The following is a 25,513-nucleotide window of genomic DNA, read 5'->3' as shown; positions in this document are numbered from 1 at the left end:
AGAACCACCTCCCTGGAACAGCACTTCTCAGGTCACCGTGCGAGGGAAAGAGGAGCTGTTTTGAGCTTGTTGGAAATCCCGTGTGTCTTATTTATATGTCCCAGCTAGGCCCATTTGGGGTTTGGAATCCCATCTCTTCCCAGGATTAGCAGACTCCTGGGAGTCTGTTTCATGAAGGGATAGGCATAGGAGCTTTGGCTTTTCTGGCTGAAGGAGAAAGGTAGGGCTACTTCAGAGTCTGGAGAAAAGAGGGACAAAAAGGGAAGCGAAGCAGTGCCATCTGCAGCTTTCGGTATTCTCCCTAACGTTCTGGAGCTCTGCTTTTAAAGGAGGTCTCATGGTGAGGAAGCTTCCAGAACTGAAAAGCCAAGAATTTGCTGCTTTTGTCCCTTACTCATACCTTAACAACCCTCTCCCTGAGGCAAGAATGACTCATGTCTAGCTGCATGGTAGGGGGTGGGAGGGAAGGGCCTCCAGGTATGAGTGACAGAATTCAGTGAAATGCAAAGGGGAAGAAACACATCACTTAAACCCTCAACATATTACCCAGCCACATGTGTGCCTCACACTAGTTGTTTGAACTGCAGAATTAAACATCACGGGGCTTGTTCTCAGTGAGCCGGGGTCCCCAGAGTGTTTACCTGAGTCTGAGCTGAGCTTGGACTATCAGGCAGAGGCATAGGGTGGGACTGTGATAGACCGGAAGCAATAAGCCCCTCCCACCCCAGCTGTGCGCCCTTTTATAAATGGTCATCAGATGTACCTGCGTGTCTGAGTGCAGTTAGGACAGTCTTCCAGAACACACCAGCAATATTCTCCATCGGCGGGCAGATAGCTGTGATCCTCCCAAGATGGCTCTTCTCACGGTCTCATCTGTGCTCTTCGGATCCTCCCTGAACCTCCCCACAGCCCAGCAGCTAAAGTTAACACCTGGACAAATCAGGGGCCTCCAAGACCCTGTTGCACTGCTGAGGATGGGGTCAGTTACTAGTTCGCTGGCACCTGGACTATGCCATTTTGGAAGTGTTTTGAATATAATGTGTGTGTGTGTTTGTGTGTGTTTAGTGGTGAAGAGTGGGAGAAGGTCGTAAAGACTCAGTAGGTGCTACAATGGTCATGAGATATGAATAGTTTGGCAAAATTATAATAAAAAGAAAGTGAGAAGGGTGACAGTCTCCCTTAGCTTGGTTAAGACCCATTGCTTTAATCATCCATCCACCCAACCCATCCATCCATCCATTCACCCAATCCTCTATCCATCCATTCATCCATCTATCCATCCATCCAACCCTTCCATCCATCCATTTAGGATAAGTGAATCCAGCAGGAAAAAATCTCCCTCTTTCAGTGCTTCTGTGCCATTGAGGATGTTTGACAGCACATAAGGGGGAATATTCCCCTGTTGGGACTCCTGCTAACAGATGTTTTCTTCCCCCATCGCCCCCGTATGATGGTTGAAGAAACAGAAAACTTATCTTCAAATGACAGCCCTTTCCTCTGACTGCCCCGGGGAACATGGCATGGGAATATGGCTTTCACGTTTTAAAAAATCCATTGGATTCCATGAGTCAGTGATGTGGTTAATGTAGATAGGGCTCTTCTATCAAAGCCGGGAGCCCATTAAAGAAACAAGAAAATATGTACTGTTTCTCCAGAGAAGGGAGGCGAGCCCACCTTCCTTGGAGCTGGGTAGGCTTTTGTCCCAAGCCTCTGGAAATTAAACCCATCACTTAGAGAGCAGATTGCGGGGCTCCTGGCCCTTGCTGCTTGGGATGTGCAAAGCTGCCGACGGACAGTTTTGATTGAATGTCCAAATTAAGCTGCCAAGTAGCGACTCTGCAGCTCCAGGGACCCCATGTTAGTATTTATGTCACATCTTTAGAAATAATCACATTGTGAAGCAGCGCCCAAAGCCATGTCAGCAGCCACTACGGCAGAGGGTTTGAATGGCACCCGCCTGGTGCTTCTGCTGCATTTACTCAGCGCAATGGCAGGGGAGGGGGGGTGGTGGGGGTCAGGCCCACCATCACGGTTCCTGTCCTAAGGATGTGGTGAAGAAGCTGTAAGCCTCAGCTATCCCTATTGTCTTTCAACTTGGGACATGAGGTGGTCTCCAAACAAGAAACAAAATTAGCTTATTGGATGCCTAACAAACCATCTGTCCTAGGCATAAGGAAAGACCCCCCAGGGCCAGCCTAAGGGGAACAGATGTTCATGAGGGCAGGGCTTATTCTTGTTTTTCCAAGCTGGTCTGAAGAGCACCTCTTCTATCTGCATCAAGTCCTGCCACCCCTGGGGGGAGCGGGAGACCTGGTGGTGATATTGCCCACACCTTTGAAGAGTACCAGGTATTCAGAGACTGGGCTTGTGAGACCTCAAAGGGGATCAAATCAGAGCCTGCCTGAGGAGGAGAGTGGTCTCTGGACTTCTGGGGTGAGATTATGTAGAGTCAGGGGGTGTAGAGCAGCCCCGGGAGTTGCAGGACCCTGAGTGACCAGAGAAATCTTTGTATATAACAGATGATACTGAATTGGGCTTAGGGGCTTAGAGATTTCCAGGTTTTTTGTTCCAAGGAGAACCCAGTTACAGAGCACAAAAGTTGCATGGTTTTGACATACAGACTCAGAACTTGGAGGAAAGCAGCTGACTGAATCTTAGAGCCTCCAAATTGTAACCAGTACCAGTTTATTAAGAATAATGTGCACAAGACTGGCGTTCCATTAAGCAATGAGTTCTTTCAGATTTAGAGTAACATTTTTTTTCCTAATTAAAAAAGTAATTCATGTTCAACTGAGACCATATATTTAACTTCTCCTTCGTCCAAATCCCCGCTGAATGACTAAGAGATTAAAAATGGGAAAAATTTATGAGGGCAGCAAACTAGAAAGAGAGTGTCAATCACATGCCAGGACCATTGAGGAATTTCTCTAGGATACAGTTTAGACAATACTGGCTAATTTTGTCTTTTCTTATCCAATGTCTGAGCCTCTTAATACTTTCCTATTATGTAATCGCATTGGTTGGTACTCCCAGAATGATGTTAAATTATAGTGGTGGTGGTGGGCGTTCTTAATTTGATTGTGGTCTTAATGGAAATGGAGATGCCTCTAGAATTATACCAGTAAGCATGATGAAGGCCTTTGATGTATATATTATACCAAGAAAAGCATCCATCTATTTCCATTTTTCTAAGGTTTAAAAGAAAGAATGATTATTGAATTTTGTCACTTTCCTTTTGTAATTTTTGTAATTTTTTGGAGATAATTATGTTTTTTCTCCTTTGACCTAGTTTTATAGTGAATAATATTAATAGATTTTCTAAAACTATGAAGGGTTTTGTTTAGAGAGTGTGTGATCAGACTTGAGATTTTGAAAGATCACTTTGGTGTGGGGCATGGAGGAAGGGGTGGATGAAGCAAGACTAGTCAAGGAACCAACTAGAAGGATCTTAATTTCACCAGGAAAAAAAAAATGAGTGCCCAAACTAAACCAAGTGAGTGACTGCTATTTCCTAATCACTCATCACCTGCCAAGGACAATACCAGGCATTTTACAGGCTTCAAATATAACTGAATAATGACAGTAATCCTGTGACACAATTATTACTGTTAAGGTGGTAGCTGTATGGATAATAAGAAAGGCTCAGGGGGCACCTCGGTGGCTCAGTCGGTTAAGCGTCTGCCTTTGGCTCAGGTCATGATCCCAGGGTCCTGAGATCGAGCCCCGAATTGGGCCCCCTGCTCAGTGGGGAGCCTGCCTCTCCTTCTCCATCTGCCTCTCCCCACTCATGCTCTCCCTTGCTCTTTCTTGTTCTCTCTCTCAAATAATAAATAAATAAATAAATAAATAAATAAAATCTTTAAAAAAAAAATGAGAAAGGGGCTCAGGTACATGAAGTGATAAAGAAGTAGAATGAACAGTATATAGTCCTAGGTGAGGTTGCACCAGGGGGAGGAGACCAGGGTGATTTCCAGATTGCTCACTTGGACAGTTGGGTGAATGGTTGAGCACTCATCAAAAATGGCATTGAAAGAAGGGGAGCAGACATGGTCATGGGAGAGAACATGGAGATAATGAGTATTATTGGACATTTTGAGTTGATGTACTTATGGGACATCCAGCACTAGATATACATTAAACAGTTGTGTATAATGTTCTATAGCTCAGTAAAGTGCTCTTAGGTAGAAATTAAAATCATGGGAGTAGAGCCCCATGGGAAAATATGGAAATTAAAAAAACAAGCTTCTATATAATCTGTGGTTCAAAGATGGAATCTCAAGGAAAGTTAGAAAGTATTTTGAACCAATGAAAAGAAAATGAAAATATAACACATCAAAATTTATGGCATCCAGATAAAGAAGTGCTTGAAATGAAATTTATATTGTGGAATTCTACTGAACATTTAAAGAAGAAATAACACTTTTTCTTCTAGGAAAGAGAAGAAAGGGAACACTTCCTAATTTATTTTGTGAAGCTAGCATTACCCTGATGCCAAAAACCAGACAAAAACAGTACAGGAAAAATACAGAGAAATATTCCTTATAAACATAAATACAAAAATCTTCAACAAAATAATAATAAATCAAATCCAGAAATATGTAAAAAGAATAATACACCCTAACCAAGTGACTTTTATTCTGGGAATGCAAGGTTGTTTCAATAATAAGCAATCAATTAATGTAATCCATCATATTAATAATCTAAAGAAAGAAAAAGCACACAAACATATCTATTGATGAGAAAAATATTTGACAAAATTTAATATCCACTTACGATGAAAGTTCTCAGCATAGTGGAAATAGAAGGGAACTTCCTTTACCTGATAAAGGACATCTACAGAATATCTACAACATACTTAATAGTGAAAGATTGCATGCTTTCCCCATAAGCTATGGAACAAGACTTCACCACTCTATTCAACATCATACTGGAAGATCTAGCCAGTGCAATAAGAAATTTAAAAAATGTAAATACAGGGCGCCTGGGTGGCTCAGTTGGTTAAGCGACTGCCTTCGGCTCAGGTCATGATCCTGGAGTCCCGGGATCGAGTCCCGCTTCGGGCTCCCTGCTCAGCGGGGGGTCTGGTTCTCCCTCTGACCCTCCCCCCTCTCATGTGCTCTCTCTCTCTCATTCTCTCTCTCAAATAAATAAATAAAATCTTTAAAAAAAATGTAAATACAGATTGGAAACAAAAACAGAAAACTGGCTGTATACACAGAAAACATGATTGTCTATGTAGAGAATCTGTAAGAGTCTACCGAAAAACCTTCTAGAACAAATAAGTTTAAATAGGCTGGAGGATACAAGATCAATACGCAAATGTCAATTGTATTTCCATATACCAAGAGTAAACAATTAGAAACCAAAGCTGAAAAAAAGAACACCATTTATAGTAACTCCAAAACAAATGAAATATTTAGACATAAATCTAGCAAACATGTCTGGGATCTGTATGCTGAAAATGACAAAACATTGAAATAAAGAATATCTAAATAAATGGAAAGATATACTGTGTTCATGGATTGGAAGACTCAGTATGTCAGTTCTTACAGATTCAGTTATAGACTTATTGTCTGTTTTAAAATGAAGAATGAAATTGGAAGAATCACAATCCTCAATCTTAAGACTTATTATATAAAGCTTCAACAATTGAGCAGTGTGGTTTTGGCCAAAGGATAGATATATAAATGACTGGAACAGAATAGAGAGTTCACATATACCCACACAAATATGGCCCATTTTTTACCTCTAAAAAACCATTTTTTACCTCTAAAAAAAACAAAAACAAAAAACCAGAGAAATGGAGGAAAAAGAGTAGTCTTTCAACAAATGATGTTGGAATGATTGGCCGTCCATATGCAAACAAAATGAACCTTAACCTTCACTTCATACCGTATATAAGAATTAACTGAAAATATGGGGTGCCTGGGTGGCTCAGTTGGTTAAGCGTCTGCCTTCAGCTCAGGTCATGATCCTGGATAAAGCCCCAGTATCGGGCTCCCTGCTCAGTGGGGAACCTGCTTCTCCCTCTGCCCCCTACCCCTGCTCATGTGCACACGCTCTCTCTGTCTGTCTGAAATAAATAAGTATAGATCAGAGATCTAAATGTAGAATGTAAAGATATAAAACTTTAGAAAGTGTAGGAGAAAATTTTTATGGCCTGGAGTTAGACAAAGAGTTCTACATGACACTAAAAACATGACTCAGAAAAGAAGTGATAAAGTGGACTTCATTCAAATTGAGAAAAAAAAAAACAAACCTTTTGTTCTGCAAAAGACACTGCTATAGAATGAAAAGGCAGGCTACAAGCTGGAAGAAAATATTTGCAAATCACATATCTGACAAAGGACCTGTATCCAGAGTAAAGAATTCTCAGACTCCTAAGTATAAAAACAACAGCCTCACTACAAACACACCAAAGACTTGAACGAACATACCACCAAAGATGATATAAGGATGGCAAATTCATTCATGAGAAGATATCCGATATCATTAGACATTAAGGAAAGGCAAGTTAAAGCCACCGTGAGATACCACTGCACCCCTATTAGAATGGCTAAAATAATAATGATAATAAATACTGTGAATACAATGTGCTGGCAGGGATGCAGAGCAAGAGGACCACTCGTTGATTGCCTGTGGGATGCTAAATGGTACAGTCCCTCTGGAAAACTTTTATTATATGTATATATATATCCACACACCATATGACTTAATGATCCCACTTTTAGGAGTTTACCCTTGAGAAATGAAAACTTTTTATGTTCACACAAAAATCTATGGATATTTATATTAGCTTTCTTCGTAATCACCACTAAAATGTCCTTCAGTGGGTGAATGGATAAACAAACAGTTGTACAACCATACAGTGCAATACTACTCATCAATAAAAAGGAATTAACTACTCATACATGCAACTTGGATGCCTCTCAAAGACATTACGCTACGAGAAGTCAATCTCAAAATGTCGCATACTGTATGATTCTACTTATATACCATTCTTGAGAAGATAAAACCAGTGATGGGAAACAGATCAGTGGTTGCCAGAGGCTGAGAGTGGGTGGAGGCTGTGACTACAGAGGGGCTGCACAGGGGATTTTTCTGGGGTGATAGAATTGTTCTGTATCCTGGTTGTGTGATGGTTACATGAATCTATACATGTGTTAAAATTCTCAGGAGTATATACCAAAAGAAAAAGTCGATTTCACTGTATGCCAATTTAAGAAATTAAATAAATGCCGTAGGTCAAAAGTAAATGGATAAAAGATGGATGGAAGGAGGGAGGGAGAGGGAAGAGAGTGAGAGTGAGAGGGAGGGAGAGGAGAGAAAGAAAAAGAAATAAAAGGAGGGAGAGAAGGAGGGAGGAAATAAGTCAATAGACTGAAATGAAAAAGGAGCTGGCCAAGAAGAAGGCATAAGCAAGAAGGATAGTTGCTATATACCAGGTAATTTATCTTTTTTAAAAGATTTATTTATTTGAGAGAGAGAGAGAGAGAGCACATATGGGGGGGGGCAGAAGGAGACGGAGAGAGAGAAACCCAAGCAGACTCCCCACTGAGAACAAAGCCCGATGTGGGGGCTCGATCTCATGACCCTGAGATCATGACCTGAACTGAAACCAAGAGTCAGATGTTTAACCAACCGTACCACCCAGGTGCCCCTCTATGATACCAGGTAATTTAAAACAGTAAATTAAAATGCATAGAAACAGTGAATGTGGGAATGCCTACTGCATAAAATATAATCAGTAGTATGGAAACAAATTTAAGGAGTGCTCCCAGATGGTGGAGGAAGGAGACCGAGAAATTAATACAACCGTGAAAAAAATGGTAGATGTAGAGGACAAACAATATTTATCCAGGGGTAAATGGGTATCAGATGTTCCTGGAGAAAAGACCAGGGCAAATGGAAAAGGACCTGTATCCAAAGTAGAGCTCAAGATAAAAGAATGAACTGTACAGAAAAAATATTTTAATTGTGAAAGGTAAATTCTAAGACTGAAAAGTGGTCATGAATCTCAAATAACATAGTGTCAAAATACATAAAGCAAAGACTAGTCAAAATGAAAGGAGAAGTGTACAGAAATACCATAGCAGGAGGGTCTTAAAACATACTTTGTCAGTCTTTGACAGATAAAACAGGTAAAAAAAAAAACAACAACATGGATATAGATGACTTAATTTAATTAGAGTAATTCCTAATTTCCTCTATCTTAAAGCCTGTACCCTTTAATGAGACAATCACCTTTTTTCTTTGCACATAATTGGTGATATGTTAGCTTGCAAGGAAATCCTCACTAAATCCACCCCCCAATGCCCACAAATTGCTCAGCTCACATTTTCATAATAGAAGTAGAAATCTACGACACAAACATGAAACAGAAGATCATCAAGCGGATAAGAAGGAATAGGAATCTATGAGAGCCTTAAGAATGGGAGCTCCCGATGTCACTTCTGCCGAGAATGGGACAGGCAGTTGATTAGGGTCGCCCCATAGGGTGGAGAGGAGGTGTGGAGGACCAAGCTGTGGTTGGAGACCAGGAGTGTGTGTACTGGTCCCAAGCCCCCACGTGTGATGCTTTTCTCCAGGAACACTCTCTATGCCATGTGTCACTGAGGGTCAGAGGTACCTAGAGAGGATGCTGTTGAAAAGACAAGAGGGTGAAGATGTGGCAGTCCCTGGCAGAATGACTCCATAAGGGCAGGTTCGGGAGAGACGTCATACTATAGCAGTGCACAAATGCACCAGAGTGAAAGAAAGAGTTGAGGGGGTCAGAGGGTTCGATGAGATCAACAAAACTGGGGCAAAGGGAGCAGGGAAGTAAGAGGATAAAGGTGATCGGGGTTGGAGGAAGTGTCATTCCAAGTAAAGCTTCAGGTGCCTGGGTCGGGATGGAGAGGTGGTCCTAACAGGAAGAAGGTAGATGTGTCACGTTTGGTTTCAGATTATCGTGTCTTGGTTCCTCCTCCAGATTCATTTGTATGAAAATCACATTGGAGGGATACTCTTTTAGCCTGGAGATGTATCTGGATCGTTATATAATTTGATTTGAATTCTCCCAAAGGAGAAAGGGAATCAGCATTTGCTGAGCCTCTGCCATGTGCTTTAAATTCCCCTGTAACGCTACTGTCCTCCATAATTAGGGTCACCCTAAAATCCACCGTCCAAAGTGGAACTCTCTTGAGAGTGAAGGGATAAATGGTATAAACTGAGGCTGTCCTGGGCAAATGGGGATGAATGGTCCCCCGAGCTATTATCCACCATCCCGCTGAGTCGTCTGTGATTTTACCCGCATTTTGGAGAAGGGGGTGGGGAACCAAGGCTCAGAGAAGTCATTTAACCAAGATCACCCAATTAAGTGAGAGTCAGGGCAGAGGTAGGATTCAAACTGGGGTCTGTCTGACTCCAAAGTCTGCATGTTGCTAATTTAGTTCCCGGTCTCCTCTGTACTAACGCTCCACCCTCGTTTCACTTGCCGAGACTTGACGGGCTCTCTTCTAGACACACTGTGACGGTCCCAGCTGGAAGTCTGTCTCAGCACAGATAATTCGAGGTGCAATAACTGTACCCCCACCAGCAGTGGCAGGAGGCCAGCCGTCCCAGGAGCCCTTGGCCACAATGCACTAGGGGTGACCTCAGTGTTGCGTGTGGGTGCCCAGAGACCCCAGGTTGGCTCGCTTTGCGGTTAGAGCCTATCTGATGAGGCCACAGGGGATGGCCAGTTAAGATGCCTATGGGAAGGGGATTCTGATGCATCGAGGCTCACCAAAGCCATAGCATCAGAGAATCTTGGGGTTAGAGGAAGTAACAAGTGAATAGGACTCGAAGGGACACAGATCCAGGGGTAGACTTTGGAGCAAAGGGCCAAAGAAGCTTGTAACTAGACAGGGTGTGGCCGGCAGTGGGGAGGGATTGGGGGTTAACCAAAGGCCCAGGTAAGCTGTCAGCCACCAGGGGCCCACAGGAATAGGAAGGGAGCAGGGCAGGATAGCAAAAATAGGTTGGTGGCTCTGTCATTTTTTTTTTTTTTTTTTAGCCTGTTGAGTCTCTCTGCCTCCATCCCTGCTGTGATCTCAGGGTAGGTGCTGAGGGTGTCCATCTGATCTCAGTGAGGTCATCCCAGGTCTGTGTGTTGTTCACCAAAGGTTCTGTGATCCAGATCATGAGTTTTTGAGCCTGATTCTGCAGACCCAATTGCTCTATGGTTTTTGGAGAACAGGATGGGGGGCCCTGAAGGCCAAGGGCCGTGGGTTCTTAGAGGCCGGAGATGCACAACTGAGTTGTTTTTTAAAAATTTAGTTTAGGGGCGCCTGGGTGGCTCAGTTGGTTGGGCGGCTGCCTTCGGCTCAGGTCATGATCCTGGAGTCCTGGGATCGAGTCCCACATCGGGCTCCCTGCTCGGCGGGGAGTCTGCTTCTCCCTCTGACCCTCCCCCCTCTCATGCTCTCTGTCTCTCTCTCATTGTCTCTCTCGCAAATAAATAAAATCTTAAAAAAAAAATTTAGTTTAAATAACACAATTAATACAAAAATGCTTTCTCTTTGTAATAAATTCAGAATGTGACAGGTAAGGCTGAAGTCTATTTTGCCCACAACCCCTAAACCAGGTTTCTCTACCTCTTCCCCAGATACAGTCATTACATTAAGTAAATTTGGGGTATATCCTTCCAGGTTCTTTTCTTTTCTTTTTTTTTTTTAAAGATTTTTAATTTATTTATTTGACAGAGAGAGACACAGCGAGAGAGGGAACCCAAGCAGGGGGAGTGGGAGAGGGAGAAGCAGGCTCCCCGCCGAGCAGGGAGCCCGATGCGGGGCTCGATCCCAGGACCCTGGAATCATGACCCGAGCCGAAGGCAGACGCCTAACGACTGAGCCACCCAGGCGCCCATGAATCCCCTTTTTTTAGGATTTTATTTATTTATTTGTGTGAGAGAGAGTACCAGCAGGGGGCATAGCAGGCAGAGGGAGACGCAGGCTCCCTGCTGAGCAAGGAGCCCGATGTGGGACTCAATTCCAGGACCCTGGGATCATGACCTGAGCCAAAGGCAGATGCTTAACGACTGAGCCACCCAGGCGCCCCAACCAGGTTCTTGTCTATATATTTAAATTCATATATGACATTGTAGAAAATTTGTTGTTGTTGTTTTATTTTTTTAAGTTTTTTATTTTAATTCTAGTTAGTTAACATAAAGTGTAACATTAGATTCTGGTGTACAATGTATGGAAGTGATCCAACACTTCCATGCAGCATCTGATGCTCAGCAGAAAATTTATGGTACTTTTCTCTTGAAGATTTGGAGGGCCCTGTTTTTCAAATCCATTTATTTTGACATAATCTCAAAATTATAGAAAAGTTGCATGGCTAGTACAGGGAACATCCGCATCCTCTTTACCTGATTTACCAATTGTTCATATTTTGCCCCATTTGGTTTATCATTCTCTCTGTTAAATATTTTTTTTCCTGAAGATTTTATTTATTTATTTGAGAGAGAGAGAGAGTGAGAGAGAGAGAGCGCAAGAGGGGGTAGGGTTAGAGGGAGAAGCAGACTCCCCGTCAAGCAGGGAGCCCGATGTGGGACTCGATCCCGGGACTCCGGGATCATGACCTGAGCCTAAGGCAGTCGCTTAACCAACTGAGCCACCCAGGCGCCCTCTCTATTAAATATTTTTATAAATGTATATGTTTTTTTTCTGAGCCATCTGACAGTAGGTTGGAGTGTATGGTTCCCATTTGCCCTAAATACTTGAGTGTGATGGAAAACTACATCAAAAACTAATGATGTAATGTATGGTGATTAACATAACATAATAAAATGAAAAAAAAAAATGTAAATACCTGAGTGTGTATTTCCCAGGAATGAAAACATCCTCTTACACGGGCATGGTACAATGATCCGAATCAGGAAATGTACATTGACCCAATGCTGTGATTTATTCATAGTGGGGATCTACGTTGCCACAATCGAACCGCTGGTGTGCACATTTTTCTTAAAAAAAAAAAAAAGGAAGAAACTTTGTATTGTCATCATCTCTCTTCACCTAGCCATTTTGTTCACCATGTTCGTGTAGATAGTCCATGTGATTAACATGTGCGTAGTATTTCGCAGTATGAATATGCACGGATTAGTTACCCCTTCCCCTGTGGAGGGGCACTCAGTATTTCCTATGCTTTGTCATTGCAGACATCCTCAAACATAACTGAATATTAGTGGGCATTACTTTGAATAGCTGTTCTGGGGACACCTAGGGAGGACAAGTGAGGACTCATGATGTTGAAGGAAGTGCCTTTTAAAGGAGTTGATAAAGAGAAGCTTCTGGTTATCTCCCACAACGTGTGAGATAAAGGCTTTAGAGCAGCACAATTATTCAGATTTTTCTAATAGATAGTTGTATTTTGGGTGGTTGCGGGGCGGTGGGTCGGGGGAAAGAGTAGGAAAGTTTTTGAAGAACAATTCTTAGGAAAATAGTTAACAGTAATGCTGTCTTTTTATGGATTCAGCACTGGTAACTTAGGTAACTTTCAGCAGCATGCAGAAGGCCTTGTTTGCTCTGAGGACCCTTTGATGGAAACAGCCAGACCTCACCCCCCACCTGCTTCACATCCAAGGCGAGCGGTGTTCTCTGGATCAGGACACTTCTCTTCTGTACATTTAGCACACTTCCACCAGGGGGGGGAAGGTTGCTATTTCTGCTTTGTGTGAGGCATTCTGTACCATCTGGGCTGGCTGGATTTCAACAAAGATAGTAAAGAAACATTTATCAAGAAAAATCAAAGTCAGTCTCGCCAAGTGTGGTCTAGAGAGATTTGCTTCCTCAGTACATCGTGGCTGGGAAACATGTCTCTACTTTGAAAAGCTTCAGGAGGAACAGGCCTCTGGATCTTAGCCTGCAGCTGCTGTCACCTGCTCATGATGTGGTGGTTTCGGGAGCTAGAGCTCTTGAGATGTGAATGGCAGCAGGCCCAGAATCAACTCCACTCCTTTCCTGTCCACGGCAATTTTTGACCTCTTCAGTGGAGGATAGATTCAAAAGGACAAAAGCGGAAGGAAGGATCTAGAAGGGCTAGGGGGGAGATGGAGTCATGTCTCAGTCACGAATATTGGGTTCAGGAGAAGCAGAGGCCCAAGGAGAGGTCATTCTTAAAGCATTAATTATAGGGCGCCTGGGTGGCTCAGTTGGTTAAGCGACTGCCTTCGGCTCAGGTCATGATCCTGGAGTCCCGGGATCGAGTCCCGCATCGGGCTCCCTGCTCGGCAGGGAGTCTGCTTCTCCCTCTGACCCTCCTCCCTCTCATGCTCTCTGTCTCTCATTCTCTCTCTCTCAAATAAATAAATAAATAAATAAAGCATTAATTTTAAAGTTTGGCTCAAGACTCCAGCACACACTTGTCTTGTCAAGAGCCCTCGGAAGGAGCTGTGAACTTGTAAACTTACAGTAGAAGAAAGTTCTGGTGATGGTCCCGTGGTGTCAGTTCATAACACGGGGAGTGAGGTGGGAAGGGGGTGTGGGCCTTGACAGAGAGAAGAGATGTGAGCCATTCCCACTTGCATATGTGTGGCCAGTCAACCAGACAGACAAGTTTCTGGCACGTCAGCGCACCTCAGATCATGTTTTTATGCAGCTTACTCTGTGATAGATGTGTCATTACAAGATCCCAGCCTAGGAACTGGCACATGCTATTTTCCCTGGAAGGCTCAAGAAATGAGAGAAAGTAACAGTTGGAGATTATATTCTATGGGGAAGATGCATGTGGATCTTAAGAAATTATATCATCCAGAAACGCTTTACTTAATGTGTGCTGCATGGACCTCCAGCAGTAGCATCATCACCTGGGAACGTGTTAGAAAAACAAGTGAGCAGCTCTCCCTCCAGAGTCACTGAATCGGAATCCATCTGTAGGAGTGGGTCCCAGGGATATGTGCCTCACAAGCCATGTGGGTGACTCTTATACACACTAAGGTTTGAGGAGCCCTCTGGAAAGGTTCAAGTGGGAAGGTCAGATGCATTACTCTCAAAGAAGAAGACCCAGACATCCACTTGGAAATGGTTAACTCTTCTTAATAAAAGTGGACAAGTGTAATGAGAGGAGACCCTGAAAATGTGTAGCAATAATAATAAAATAGCAAAAATATAGCTGGCGTTTATGGACTATTCCCTGGGAGCCAGCTTCTGTGCTAAACGTGTATATTCTGCATCCGATTATACTCTTACAACAACCCAATGAAGTATGTATCATCTCCATCTCATTGGTCAAGAAATCGAGGTCCCAAAATGTGAAGTAACTGCAAGGCAAGATGCAAAACCTGACATCTCGTAGCCTTGTCTCCACTACACTGTCCCTCTGCTTCCTTCCTTCTTTAAGCCAGTCTTACAGGCTCCTTTACTCAGTGTTCTTCATTGAGGGTGGAATCTATACCTACAATGCTGCAATATCTTTCCAGCCTTCTCTCTGGGCTGTCTGGGTCATGGTTACGGGTGCCCCGTGGATGACAGGTGCGCCCTGGTTTGGAGAGCAACTCTTTCTCTTTTAGCTTTTGCTTTTTGGATTGAGGTAAAACTCACATAAGATAAAATTAACCATTAGCCATCTTAAAGTGTACCCTTCACTGGCATTTAGTATGTTCACGGGGTTGTGCGACCATCCCCCATGTCTAGTTCCAAGAAATGTTATCACCAGTAAAGGAAACCCCTTCTCCATTACGTGGTCGCTCCCCATTCCCCCCTCCCCACCAGCTCCTGGCCACCACTGGTCTGCTTTTTCTGTCTCTGTGGATTTACCTTTTCTGGGTGTTTCGTACAAATGGAATCCTACAACATGTGACCTTCTGTGTCAGAGTGCACAGATGTTCATAGCAGCACTATTCACTAGAGCCAAAAAGTGGGAGCAACCGTGTCCGACAGATGAATGGATAAACAAAGTTTGGTATATCCATACGAGGGGATAATATTCAGCCATAGTTGTACTACTGACAGGCACCACAACGTGGATGAGCCCTGAAAACATCACACGTGGTGAAAGAAGCCGATCTTTCTTTTTTTTTTTTTTTAAAGATTTTATTCCCCGCCGAGCAGGGAGCCCGATGCGGGACTCGATCCAGGGACTCCAGGATCATGACCTGAGCCGAAGGCAGTCGCTTAACCAACTGAGCCACCCAGGCGCCCCAAGAAGCCGATCTTTCTTGTTGGCTTTGTGGAACACAAACTTAAGAGAGTGTACAGTTAATCTTGGGGGCACAGTGGGTAGAGCAGTATGAAAGTCAGAAATCCGTTTCGAACTCATATACAGCAGAGGCTGCATCTTACCGGTCTGTCTCGCTTTGCATGCTTCTTAGCTATTGATGTTCCTGAGTTACAATTCCTGTTAAATGAGTGGGATGCCAAGGACTCATCCACATGTTGTCCAGCCCTCACTGGTCGATGCTTAAACATTGCGGGGCTATTAATGCTGAAACTGCGTTTTCTCTTTTTAGTAAGAGATGCTAAAAACCTTGTACCTATGGACCCCAATGGTTTGTCAGACCCTTACGTGAAACTGAAACTGATTCCCGACCCCAAGAGTGAGAGCAAGCAGAAGACCAAAACCATCAAGTGCTCCCTCAACCCTGAGTGGAACGAGACATTCAGATTGTAAGTTAAAATTATCACTGCCCAGCGTGGGCGGTGGGGGTTGGCTTCTGGGCCACCTGAGATCAGAGAGTGCCCCTCCCGGCTTCCATTTCATTTCCTCCCTCCCTCTCCTTCCCTCCCTCCCTCTCCTTCCCTCCCTCCCTTTCTCCCTCCTCCCTCCCCTTCCTCCCCTTCCATCTGCATTTTTGCATTGCAAGCCAAGTAAAAATTGGAACTTATTTTTTTTTAATAGAGTTGAGAATGTCTATGGTGTGGGGAGTGGGTGGGATAGAAAGTAGTGTGATGTGTTGCTAGGTGAAGGCAAGTTGTGGGAGAAGCTCTGGTCTCAGTGAACAGTGGGACATAACCCATAGGGTGTGGTGATAACCCCTCTAGGGCTGAGTCTGTGGATATGGATATGCTGGGTCTGCAGCCTGTTGAGAGTTCTCTGCCACCTTCCATGGAGGATCTTCCCGGGCCAGTGCTCCAAGAACCTGGGCTCACTTTTTGATGCATCTGGGCCCACAAGGGTTAGTGACATCAGCCAATATTTAAGGAGCATATCCCAGTTATAAAAAGCACTCTATTGAATGGTCTCAGTTCATTGACCATTTCATCCCCGTTTAACCAATGGGGCTTATAGAGGTTAAAGAATGTGGCCAGAGTCCCCCAGCAAATATGGGGTCGAGGAGGATTCAGCTTCTGACACTCTGACTCTGGAGGCTACGGGCCAAAAGCACGATTCCTTGTGGGAGCCCCATCCCCCGTTTCCTCTCTCAGGGCAAAAGTGGGGGTGCACCTCAGCCTCAATCAAGGACATGCCTCAGAACAGTTTCCCCCCACCAGGACTGACAAGACTGCTTCCTCCACAGATGTCCTCAGCCTCATGCTAACTCCCGTGTGTGCAACCAGTCATGCAATTATATAATTGATATCCATATCTCTTATAGCGACGGTGTCAATAGGGTTTCCCGAACATCACGAACTCTATTAAGACTTAAGGCAGCAGAAGCAGCTAGAACTGCTTCTGATGGAGCTGGCCCAGGTCCTCCACCCAGCTGAGCCACAGGCTGTGGAACTTGAGAAGCTCTCCCTCCCTGGGGAGCTTGCCTGGGAGGGAAATGGAATATGTTGCTTGCAACAGCTTGTAATCTTTAAAAATGCCTACCTTCAGGCCTTGTCCTCTTAAACATTTCATCTGCTTGAGAAATCACTGTAACCTCCGCTGACTTCTCTCTTTTTGCGCTTGGTAGCCAACTGAAAGAATCGGACAAAGACAGAAGACTGTCTGTAGAGATTTGGGATTGGGATCTGACCAGCAGGAATGACTTCATGGGATCTTTGTCGTTTGGGATTTCCGAACTGCAGAAAGCTGGTGTTGATGGCTGGTAAGCAGGATTTTGCTTTGAAAGCTACCATATAGCTTGGTGCATCGATTATGGGAAGAAGGATGTTTTCCTTTTTGTACTAAAAGTGAAATACTAAAGCAGAGTCAGAGTGATGGTTGGTAGATCAGATCTGCCTCATGGAAATGTTTTATTTGGTCCTTGTACTTAAAAAGAAAAAATCAGTTGCTAGTATTTTCAAAATCGGGACATTTTCCATAAAAATCTGGACTTCTGGGGGTGCCTGGGTGGCTCAGTTGGTTAAGCATCCAACCTTTTTTTAAAGATTTTATTTATTTATTTGAGAGAGAGAGAGCATGAGCAGGGGGGAGGGGCAGAGGGAGAGGGAGAAGCAGACTCCCCGCTGAGCAGGGAGCCTGATGCGGGGCTTGATCCCAGGACCCTGGGATCATGACCTGAGCCTAAGACAGATGCTTAACTGACTGAGCTACCCAGGCATCCCAAATGTCCTACTTTTGATCTCAGCTCATGTCTTCATCTCAGTGTTGTAAGTTCAAGCCCTGCATTGGGCTCCATGCTGGGCATGGAGCCTACTTAAAAAAAAAAAAAAATCCGGACTTCTGGTTTGCAAAGCCAGAAATATCTGGATGCACTGGGCCTAGAAGGCAAGAATTGAGAACAGGTGAGAAGTTAGTTAATGCCTCCTTCAGACAGGACACGAATTTTCTGTTTGCCATAGTCTCCACCATCCCCTATTGCTTTATATCCATCTAACTTTACTTGACTGGCCCCATGGGCACTAAAGTGGCTCTCACAATATACCCTAAAGATATACGCAATCCACTGTCAGATTCTGGCTCCGTAAGAAGATGCTCCTTCTTTGGGACTGCTTACCAAGCCTGGCCACGGAGGTGCTGGGAGGTTACGGCAGTGGGCAGCTGCAGTGTCTCCTTTGTTCTGCAGTTTTTGCTTCGTTCCCTTCTCATGGCAAAAAATCCTTGCTCAGTATTCCCAGCGAAGAGACTGGGTGAGCCGCCTTAGCATTTGTTGGTTTCACCGTCATCTGAGTAAAAGGAGTCAGAATACAAAGTCCAACCTGGCACCATAGCTTTGAGCAAAGCGGGGATTCCTGGCTGCCCTTATCTCTTTAAGAGAAATTGTCTCCTTTCTGAATGGTCTCACTGGGGGCTTTTCCAGTTACAAGTGAAAGAAAATAAAAATCAGACCAGTTTAGCAAGAAAGAGAATGTGTCACCTGGACCACATATCCTTTCCATTGCTCACCGTACAACCTCCTTGTCTCTCCTCCCTTTTCATCATAGACTTTGTTGTTGTTTTTTAAAGATTTATTTATCTGAGAGAGAAAGAATGCGATCTGGGAGGGCGGGGGGAGTGCAGAGGGAAAGAGAGAATCTCAAGCAGATTCCCCGCTGAGCGCAGAGCCTGACGCAGGGCTCCATCTCACCACCCTGAGATGAGACCAAGAGTCAGACATTCAACCGACTGAGCCACCCAGGTGCCCCTGTATTTATCACAGACTTTCATTCAAATAGATTTTGAGTCTCTCTCTAGTCCATTCTAGTCACTAGAGATCCGTCAGGTATAAGACAGACATGCCCTCATGGTGCTTAGCTTCTGGAGTGAGAAGAAATGACACCAATGACTGATCAATGACAACATGATGACAGATGTGAAGGAGGATGAAAGCCAAGTGGGTACAAAAAAACCAATAGTACTAAGGTGTGTTAAAGTACAGATCACAAACGGTTAACAACAGAATTCTCAAAAAAATAGGGAAGGAGCATTTGTCACAGTTTTCCTTAGCTCACGAATGGGGAGACCAGGAACATCAATGACTGATTCTGAAGGTTTGAGAAGCTGAGACTGGTATACCAGGAAACATAGGAATGCTGAAGTCACTTTGCTAAGTTAGAGGTAAAGCCGGCTGCCAAACAGGGCAACGAAATCACAACCTTGGAGGCGATCTGTCTACCGGACTGGAAGAACTTTTTTTCTTCTTCTTTTTAAAAGATTTTATTTTTAAGCAACCTCTACACCCAACGTGGGGCTCGAACTCACAACCCAGAGATCAAGAGTTGCATGCTTACCCGACTAAAGCCAGCCAGGCGCCCCAGACTGGAAGAACTTCTAAAAGTTAGCGTTTGTCTTTGCAGAGCTGGGAGGCCATCTGGGCCCAACTGTCTTGTGGATTATAAGTAACAGTTCTAAGTAATAGACTAATAAGTAGTAGTGGGGAAGGAGATAACTATTTAGAAAATGTTCTTGCATGACAGTAAGAGGTCACGCTGCCATCTTTTTGCCATTTTCCTGTTTCACATAGGTGCGGCAATTCTCCACCAAATACTAGCAAACCAAATCCAACGATACATTAAAAAAGAAAGTCATTCACTGCGATCAAGTGAGATTTATCCTGGGGATGCAAGGGTGGTTCAATCAGCATGATACATCACATCAACAAAAGAAAGGATAAAAAAAAATACAATCATCTCAATAGATGCAAAAAAAAAAAAAGGCATTTGACAAAGTACGACATCCATTCATGATAAAAACTTGGGTAATTTTTCTTAACGTATGGATGATCTGACTTTGCATGCTGCTGTTAGCTCTAGTGACAGATTGCATGTTCCTTCCTCTTTAAGTCAGGCGTAAGGACGTTAAAGAGAAAGAATGTATGATCTCCCAGGAGGTCTAAGTGAGACAGGAGAGAGAGAACATAATGATAATAATTACCAGAGCAATAGCTACCACTTACTGACTCTTAACTGGATGCCGGGCTCTGGGCTGATCACTTTCCAGGTGTCCTGGAGTCACACACTGATACCCACGAATAGCCTCTTTCTTTTCTGTGATGCACCCAGACTTTCTTAGGCAGTTTCGTGACCTCCTGGTGGTGATAAGGGGACCCTCCTGCATGTGGTATGCCTTCTGGGCTTGACTGCTGCACAGTAGCCGATCCTGCCTGGTTCCTGAACCCGTGCCCACTGAGGCTGGACGGGTTCCCCTACCCACCCCTGCCAGCTTTGGAGCCTCATTTCTGGCTTCCTGTTGGAGTCCCAGGTCCTGGCCTGTTGCCTCTTGTTGTGAGGTCCCTCCACATAGTGTCCTCTTTTTCCCACTCTGCAGGCTACCTGTGTGAGCCCTTATTTCTCAGCCTCCTGCATGCGGGCCAGGAGTGCTGTCTGAGTGATCCCTATATCCCTGGCCTGCTGCAGCTGCGATGTGTGGCCCTCCACATAGGTCTCTGCCCAGGGCAGAGAAGGCTGGGCAATGCCCCTCTGCTTTTGCCTTATCCTTGCTCACTTCTCATGGTTCTTCAGGCCCAAACGGTCAGGACCCTCTCCCACTGGTACCACCTCTTCCTGGTCTGATGCCGGTCCCATCTGCTCCCTGGAAAGAGCAGAGTGCAGGGAGGACAAAAAGACTGAGTCCAAATTATCCCCACACGTACACGTCATCATCCTTCAATTCTCCCACCAGTTCTGGGCGGAGCGTCGTTCCTGGGATCAGAGTAGTCAAGCAACATGTGAAAGGACACACAGCTCGTACGTGACGGTGCTTGAGTTTGGGTCCAGGTCTTTGGGATGCCAGGGTCTAAGCACATGCACATCCCATTTTGCCTCCTGGTACAGGGGTTTGGCAGAGGCCTAGAAGGTAGATGGGTCGTTTTGACCTTGGCTCTCCTAAGTGGATGGATGCTTTGTGACTTCAGGTGAATCACTTCACCTCTCTGTACTCCAGCCTTCTCAGCCATTACAATTCCATTAGTCAGGGCTAATTGCAGCATCCCTCATCCCTCCTCCTAGGAGAGTTGTGAAATTGATGGAATTATAGGAGGGAACTTTTGCTAAATAAAAGCCCTCTTCAGATTTTGCAGATTAAAGTCCTCTTTTGCAGATAAAAGCCCTCTTTGTTTTTGCAGCTAAAAGTCGCCCCTAAACGATTCAGGGCCAAGACATCTGTGATGCTGTCTTGACTGTAAATGGATCAAATTCTAGAAATTTGGATTCTTGTCCCTGTGGGGTCTTGGGTGAGTTCCATGCCATCTCCGAGACTCAGTTTCCCCATCTGGTAGGGGATGAGCTCTCCCAGCTATTCTGTTGTACTGTAATTGAAGACCATGCAGCAGAAAGGCAAAAGGCTGCTGTCTGAGTTCCCAGATGTGGTGTGCCAGCCTCAGGCCCCTCATCTGCCACTTGGCCACCAGCCCCGCATCTGTTGTCAGATCCACTTCTTTGTTTCTAATTTTATTTGTTTTTGCTGTCTCCTTTCCTTCCCCTTGTTTTCCAGGGGTTCATCTGTTCTGCTGTGGTTTATTTTTCTGCAGAGAATGAGCTCTGGGATTTACGTATCAATTCTGTGTTTCAGTCTTCTTCTTTTCTGTGGGTTTGTTGGGTGGTTGCCTGTGAATTTCAGTCGAACACTTTGCTAATTTATTTTTCCTCTCTTAATGGACTCTGCTCTTCAAGAATAAAGAACAGGCATTGGGGGGAATAAAGATTTCCTCCGAGCTGTGATATGTCGCACTCCAGCTTTTGTTGCTTGCTCAAGGTCTGCAATTGTGGTTTTTGTTTTTGTTTTTTTGTTTTTTGTTTTAAAGAGTTTATTTATTTATTTGTCAGAGAGAGAGAGCACGAGCTGGGGGAGCGGCAGGCAGAGGGAGAAGCAGACTCCCCACGGAGCAGGGAGCCTGATGCGGGACTCGATCCCAGGACCTTGGGATCATGACCTGAGCCGAAGGCAGATGCTTAACCGAGTGAGCCACCCAGGCGTCCCATACAATTGTGTTTTTAATTTCCTTTCAAGCGTGCTTTTATTTGGGCATTTTGGAAATCACTGGTGTTAGCTTTTTGTTTCATTTTTCATTATTAATGTCAAATGACAGTGTTGGTACTTTACGGTCAGAGAATATGTCCTGTACACTTTACTTTCTTTCTTCCTTTTTTTTTTTTTTTTTCCAATTTAGCTTAGTTCAGTATTACTAAATATTCTGTGGACACTTAGTAAAAAGATTACCTTTACTACTTGTAGGTCATGCATTTCAGTGTTGATTAATTCCATCTTAATATAATATCCAGATCTCTTATGCCATCCTATTTTTTTTTTTATTTGTTTCATCTGACCAAAATGCACAGTGCTCATTAAGATTCTCCCAGTAACATTTTTTGGAACATTTTCTTTCATTTCTCGTGTTTTTTTGCTTTATATGTGTGTGGCATCATTATTGACTATATAGCTCTTCAAGACCTATTTTCAAAAATGACTGATATCAACACAAAATTATGTCTGTTGCAGTTAATACTCTTTGCCCATGATTTTGCCTTTTTGCTGGCATTTCTTCAGTGAATATACATAGCAAGTACCTATATACTGAATCTTTGGGTTCATGGAGGTTTCTTTTTATTTGGAGAATAATACATAAAATTAAAAAAACAAACAAACATGAGTAGTAAAAAATAGCATGTTTGAAGCTGATAAATGCTATAGAGAGGGGAGCCTGGGTGGCTCAGTCAGTTAAGCGTCCAACTCTTGATCTCAGTTCAGGTCTTGATCTCAGGGTCATGAGTTCAAGCCCCTAATTGGGCTCCACACTGGGCATGGAGCCTACTTAAAAAAAAATTTAAAAATAAATGTTATAGAGAAAAGTAAACAAGAAACAGGGATAGGGAATGCTGGGGGTGGGAGGAGGGTGATACTCCAATTTATTTAATATAATTCTCAGGAAAGGACTCACTGAAAAGGTGACACATGGCAGAGACCTGAAGGGAGGTGAGGGAGTGAACTTGTGGAAATCTAGGGAGAGATTGTCCCAGATGGCGAGAACAGCAAATGCAAAGGCCCTGAGGCAGGAGTATGCCTAGTAGGTTTGAGGGTCAGCGAAGTGACCTGTGTGGCTGGAGCTGGATCTCCAAAGGGGTATCAGTGGGGAGCAAGGACTGGCAGGATGAGGGGGCCTCGGCAGATCCCACAGGGGCCTTTTAGGAACTTCAACTTCTGCCCAGAGTAAGTTGAGGAGCCAATAGATGAGGACATCTGACTGACCTTTCAACATGTCTCCTTTGGTTGCAGAGTGGTAAATACTTCTTGCCTAGTGGATCCTGCCCATTTTCTTATGTTTAATCTCAGTCCTTTGATTTGATATAACACGTGGCATGTTATTGGATTGAAAAACAAAAAACAAAAAACCAGACCTGAATCCAAAAGTCTTTCTTCTTTTCCCTAAGGAAATGTTTTAATGTTTATGGTCATAATTGCCACATTTCCATCATGATGTTTCAGATTCTGAGGGGTTTTTTTCCTTTCCTATTTCATTCTTTTCTTTGTATTCTTGCAAACAGACAACTATTGTATAATTGTTAAATTTATGTTTCTTTAAGTTTTCTTTTGTTATTACTAATAATGTCATTTTGGTCTTATTACAAATCCCACCCCTCCCCCCAAAAAACTAAGGCTTTGGAATCAGACTTCCTGGGTTAGAGTCTCTGCTCCTCCATTTCCTAGCTGTGTACCCCTGGGGAAGTTACTTTGCCTCTCTGACTCCTTTTCTCATTTGGAGATAATGGCAGTAATTATGTCCTAGGATTGTTATGATACTAAAGTAGTTAATATAAGTGAAGCGCCCAGTGTCTGGTGAATAGTAAGCACTCAGTAAGTGGTAGTGATTATTATTAATTGAATAATTATTAGAAAAATGTAAATAAGAAAGCAAAATACTATCCAGAATCCCATTGTCCAGGGATAATCACTGTTGACATTATTAAGAGGTTTTTTCTGTGTGTATTACGTATGTGTGCATGTGTGTGTGTCTGTGCTCACGTGTGTGTATATGAAACAAAAAATGAAATTTTACCATACATACTGTGTAGCAGCCCTCATTTTTCATCTAACAATGCATTATGAACATATTTCCTTATAATTCAGTAATCTTAGGCAAAATCATTTTCCTGTGGCCCGTTCTATAGATCTGCCTCAGCTTACAGAATCATATTCTTATTATAAGATGTGTAATGCTTACCTAGATAAATAATGCTACAGTAAACATACTTGCAGCAAAACTTCTGTGCATAGCTTTAATGATTTCCTAAGAAATTCCTAATCCTGCAATCCATGGCTTTGAGGACATATGTACTATTAAAATGTTGCTAAACTGTTCTGCAGTTTTTTTCAATTTACATTCTCACCAGTGCTGCGTGATACTTTTCATTTCACCCACACTTGTCAACATCTGGTATTGTAAATTTCAGATACAATGCAAAGATTATACATATTTTGTTACTAAGTATACATATTTACATAATTTCATTATCATACATATTTTGCTACTAATTATGTTGAATATTTTCATTTGTATATTGCCATTTGTTTGTATTTATAAATGACTATGTCCTGATTTTGCCTGTCATTTTCTTACTGAATTGTAAGAACTTTTTACATAAGGTGGATCATAATATGTCTTTCCTGATATACATGTTGCTATATTCCCTCCTTTCATGTTGTATATTAATTTTGGTAATATGCACTTTTCTTAATGGTATACAAAACATTCAGTTCAACTCTAATCAATATAATAAATATCAGGTTCAACTGCCAGAAAAATTTCTCAGGGTTGTCTTCCAATTCCCTAATTGTTATCTGAATTATCCATCTTAGTATTCATTGTCTCCAGTGGATTTTTAAATTTAGTAATTACATTTTCCTTCTGAAAGTAGCCTTTCCTAATCTCAGATTGTTCCCTTTTCAAAGATGCATTAGCTTCTTGAATCTCATTAAAAGTATGAGCTAGATATTTTTTAGAATTTTCTCTCTTTTGGCAATAGTACTATTTCATGGGAGGTACTTATCTGATTTCTAATTGTTTCTCTTTATTTGACTGAGTTTTTCATACATCCTGTTATTCTTCTGTATCTGCCCATCCTTATAGGCAGATGAGCACAGGAATGATGAGTGTCCCAGTTGTAATTTTTCAAAATCAGGTGAAGGGAGACTCTTTTGTATTTTTTGGAATTTTTCTTTGTCAGAACAGGGATCCTGTTCCCTAGAGCCATTTTGGAAAGATCCACAGCTGGAAACAGCTACACAACAAACAGTCAGCCCTACTGCCCTATAGGGGGACATTTTCCCCATGTCAAAGTTGAAAGGGGTCCCTGCTTCTCTTTTCTAACAGACACAAGTCTATTCAGGGCAATAGGGACAGCATACTGGCTCCAGCACACATAGCGAGGGCACCGTGACATGTCCCATCCTTCCTGAATATGGATCAGAATGGGTGGCTGTCGTCTAGTCCCTGGTGGTCTGGCCCAGGGTTGTTAGTGGGATTCTGTCAGGAGTCCCATTGACTGGTCACCGCTGGTCAGTCCCCCTTGATCTGTAGTTTCCAAAGTGGCTTAGACCATACATAGTTTAGATGGCACATGGTTGGGGCATTGGTAATACTGAACGGTACCCTGGCCAAGCTGTTCTTTGGCCAGTGCTCCTTCAAACCTTCAGATTACCACAGAGAGAAAGTCTCAGCCAGTGTTGCTGTACCCGTAACGTTCTTCAACTC

The 25,513-nt window shown here is 43.4% G+C and overlaps 1 protein-coding gene across 2 annotated transcripts in view; it reads left to right on the top strand.

Annotated features, from left to right (window-relative positions):
- Positions 1 to 25,513, top strand: part of PRKCB (protein kinase C beta) — a 307,175-nt gene that overhangs the window by 186,111 nt on the left and 95,551 nt on the right. For both annotated transcript variants that reach the window (XM_081819817.1, XM_081819816.1), the window contains exons 6-7: positions 15,470 to 15,626; positions 16,859 to 16,993. In XM_081819817.1, coding sequence (XP_081675943.1) covers positions 15,470 to 15,626; positions 16,859 to 16,993 — 292 coding nt within the window. The remainder of the gene's footprint in view (positions 1 to 15,469; positions 15,627 to 16,858; positions 16,994 to 25,513) is intronic.

The sequence above is a fragment of the Leptonychotes weddellii genome, chromosome 5 (assembly GCF_054177405.1).
Source record: "Leptonychotes weddellii isolate Sample4059 chromosome 5, ASM5417740v2, whole genome shotgun sequence".
Taxonomy (NCBI): Eukaryota; Metazoa; Chordata; class Mammalia; order Carnivora; family Phocidae; genus Leptonychotes; species Leptonychotes weddellii.
The sequence above is the reverse complement of the archived record's forward strand: the minus strand, read 5'-3'. Positions and strand labels throughout refer to the sequence as shown.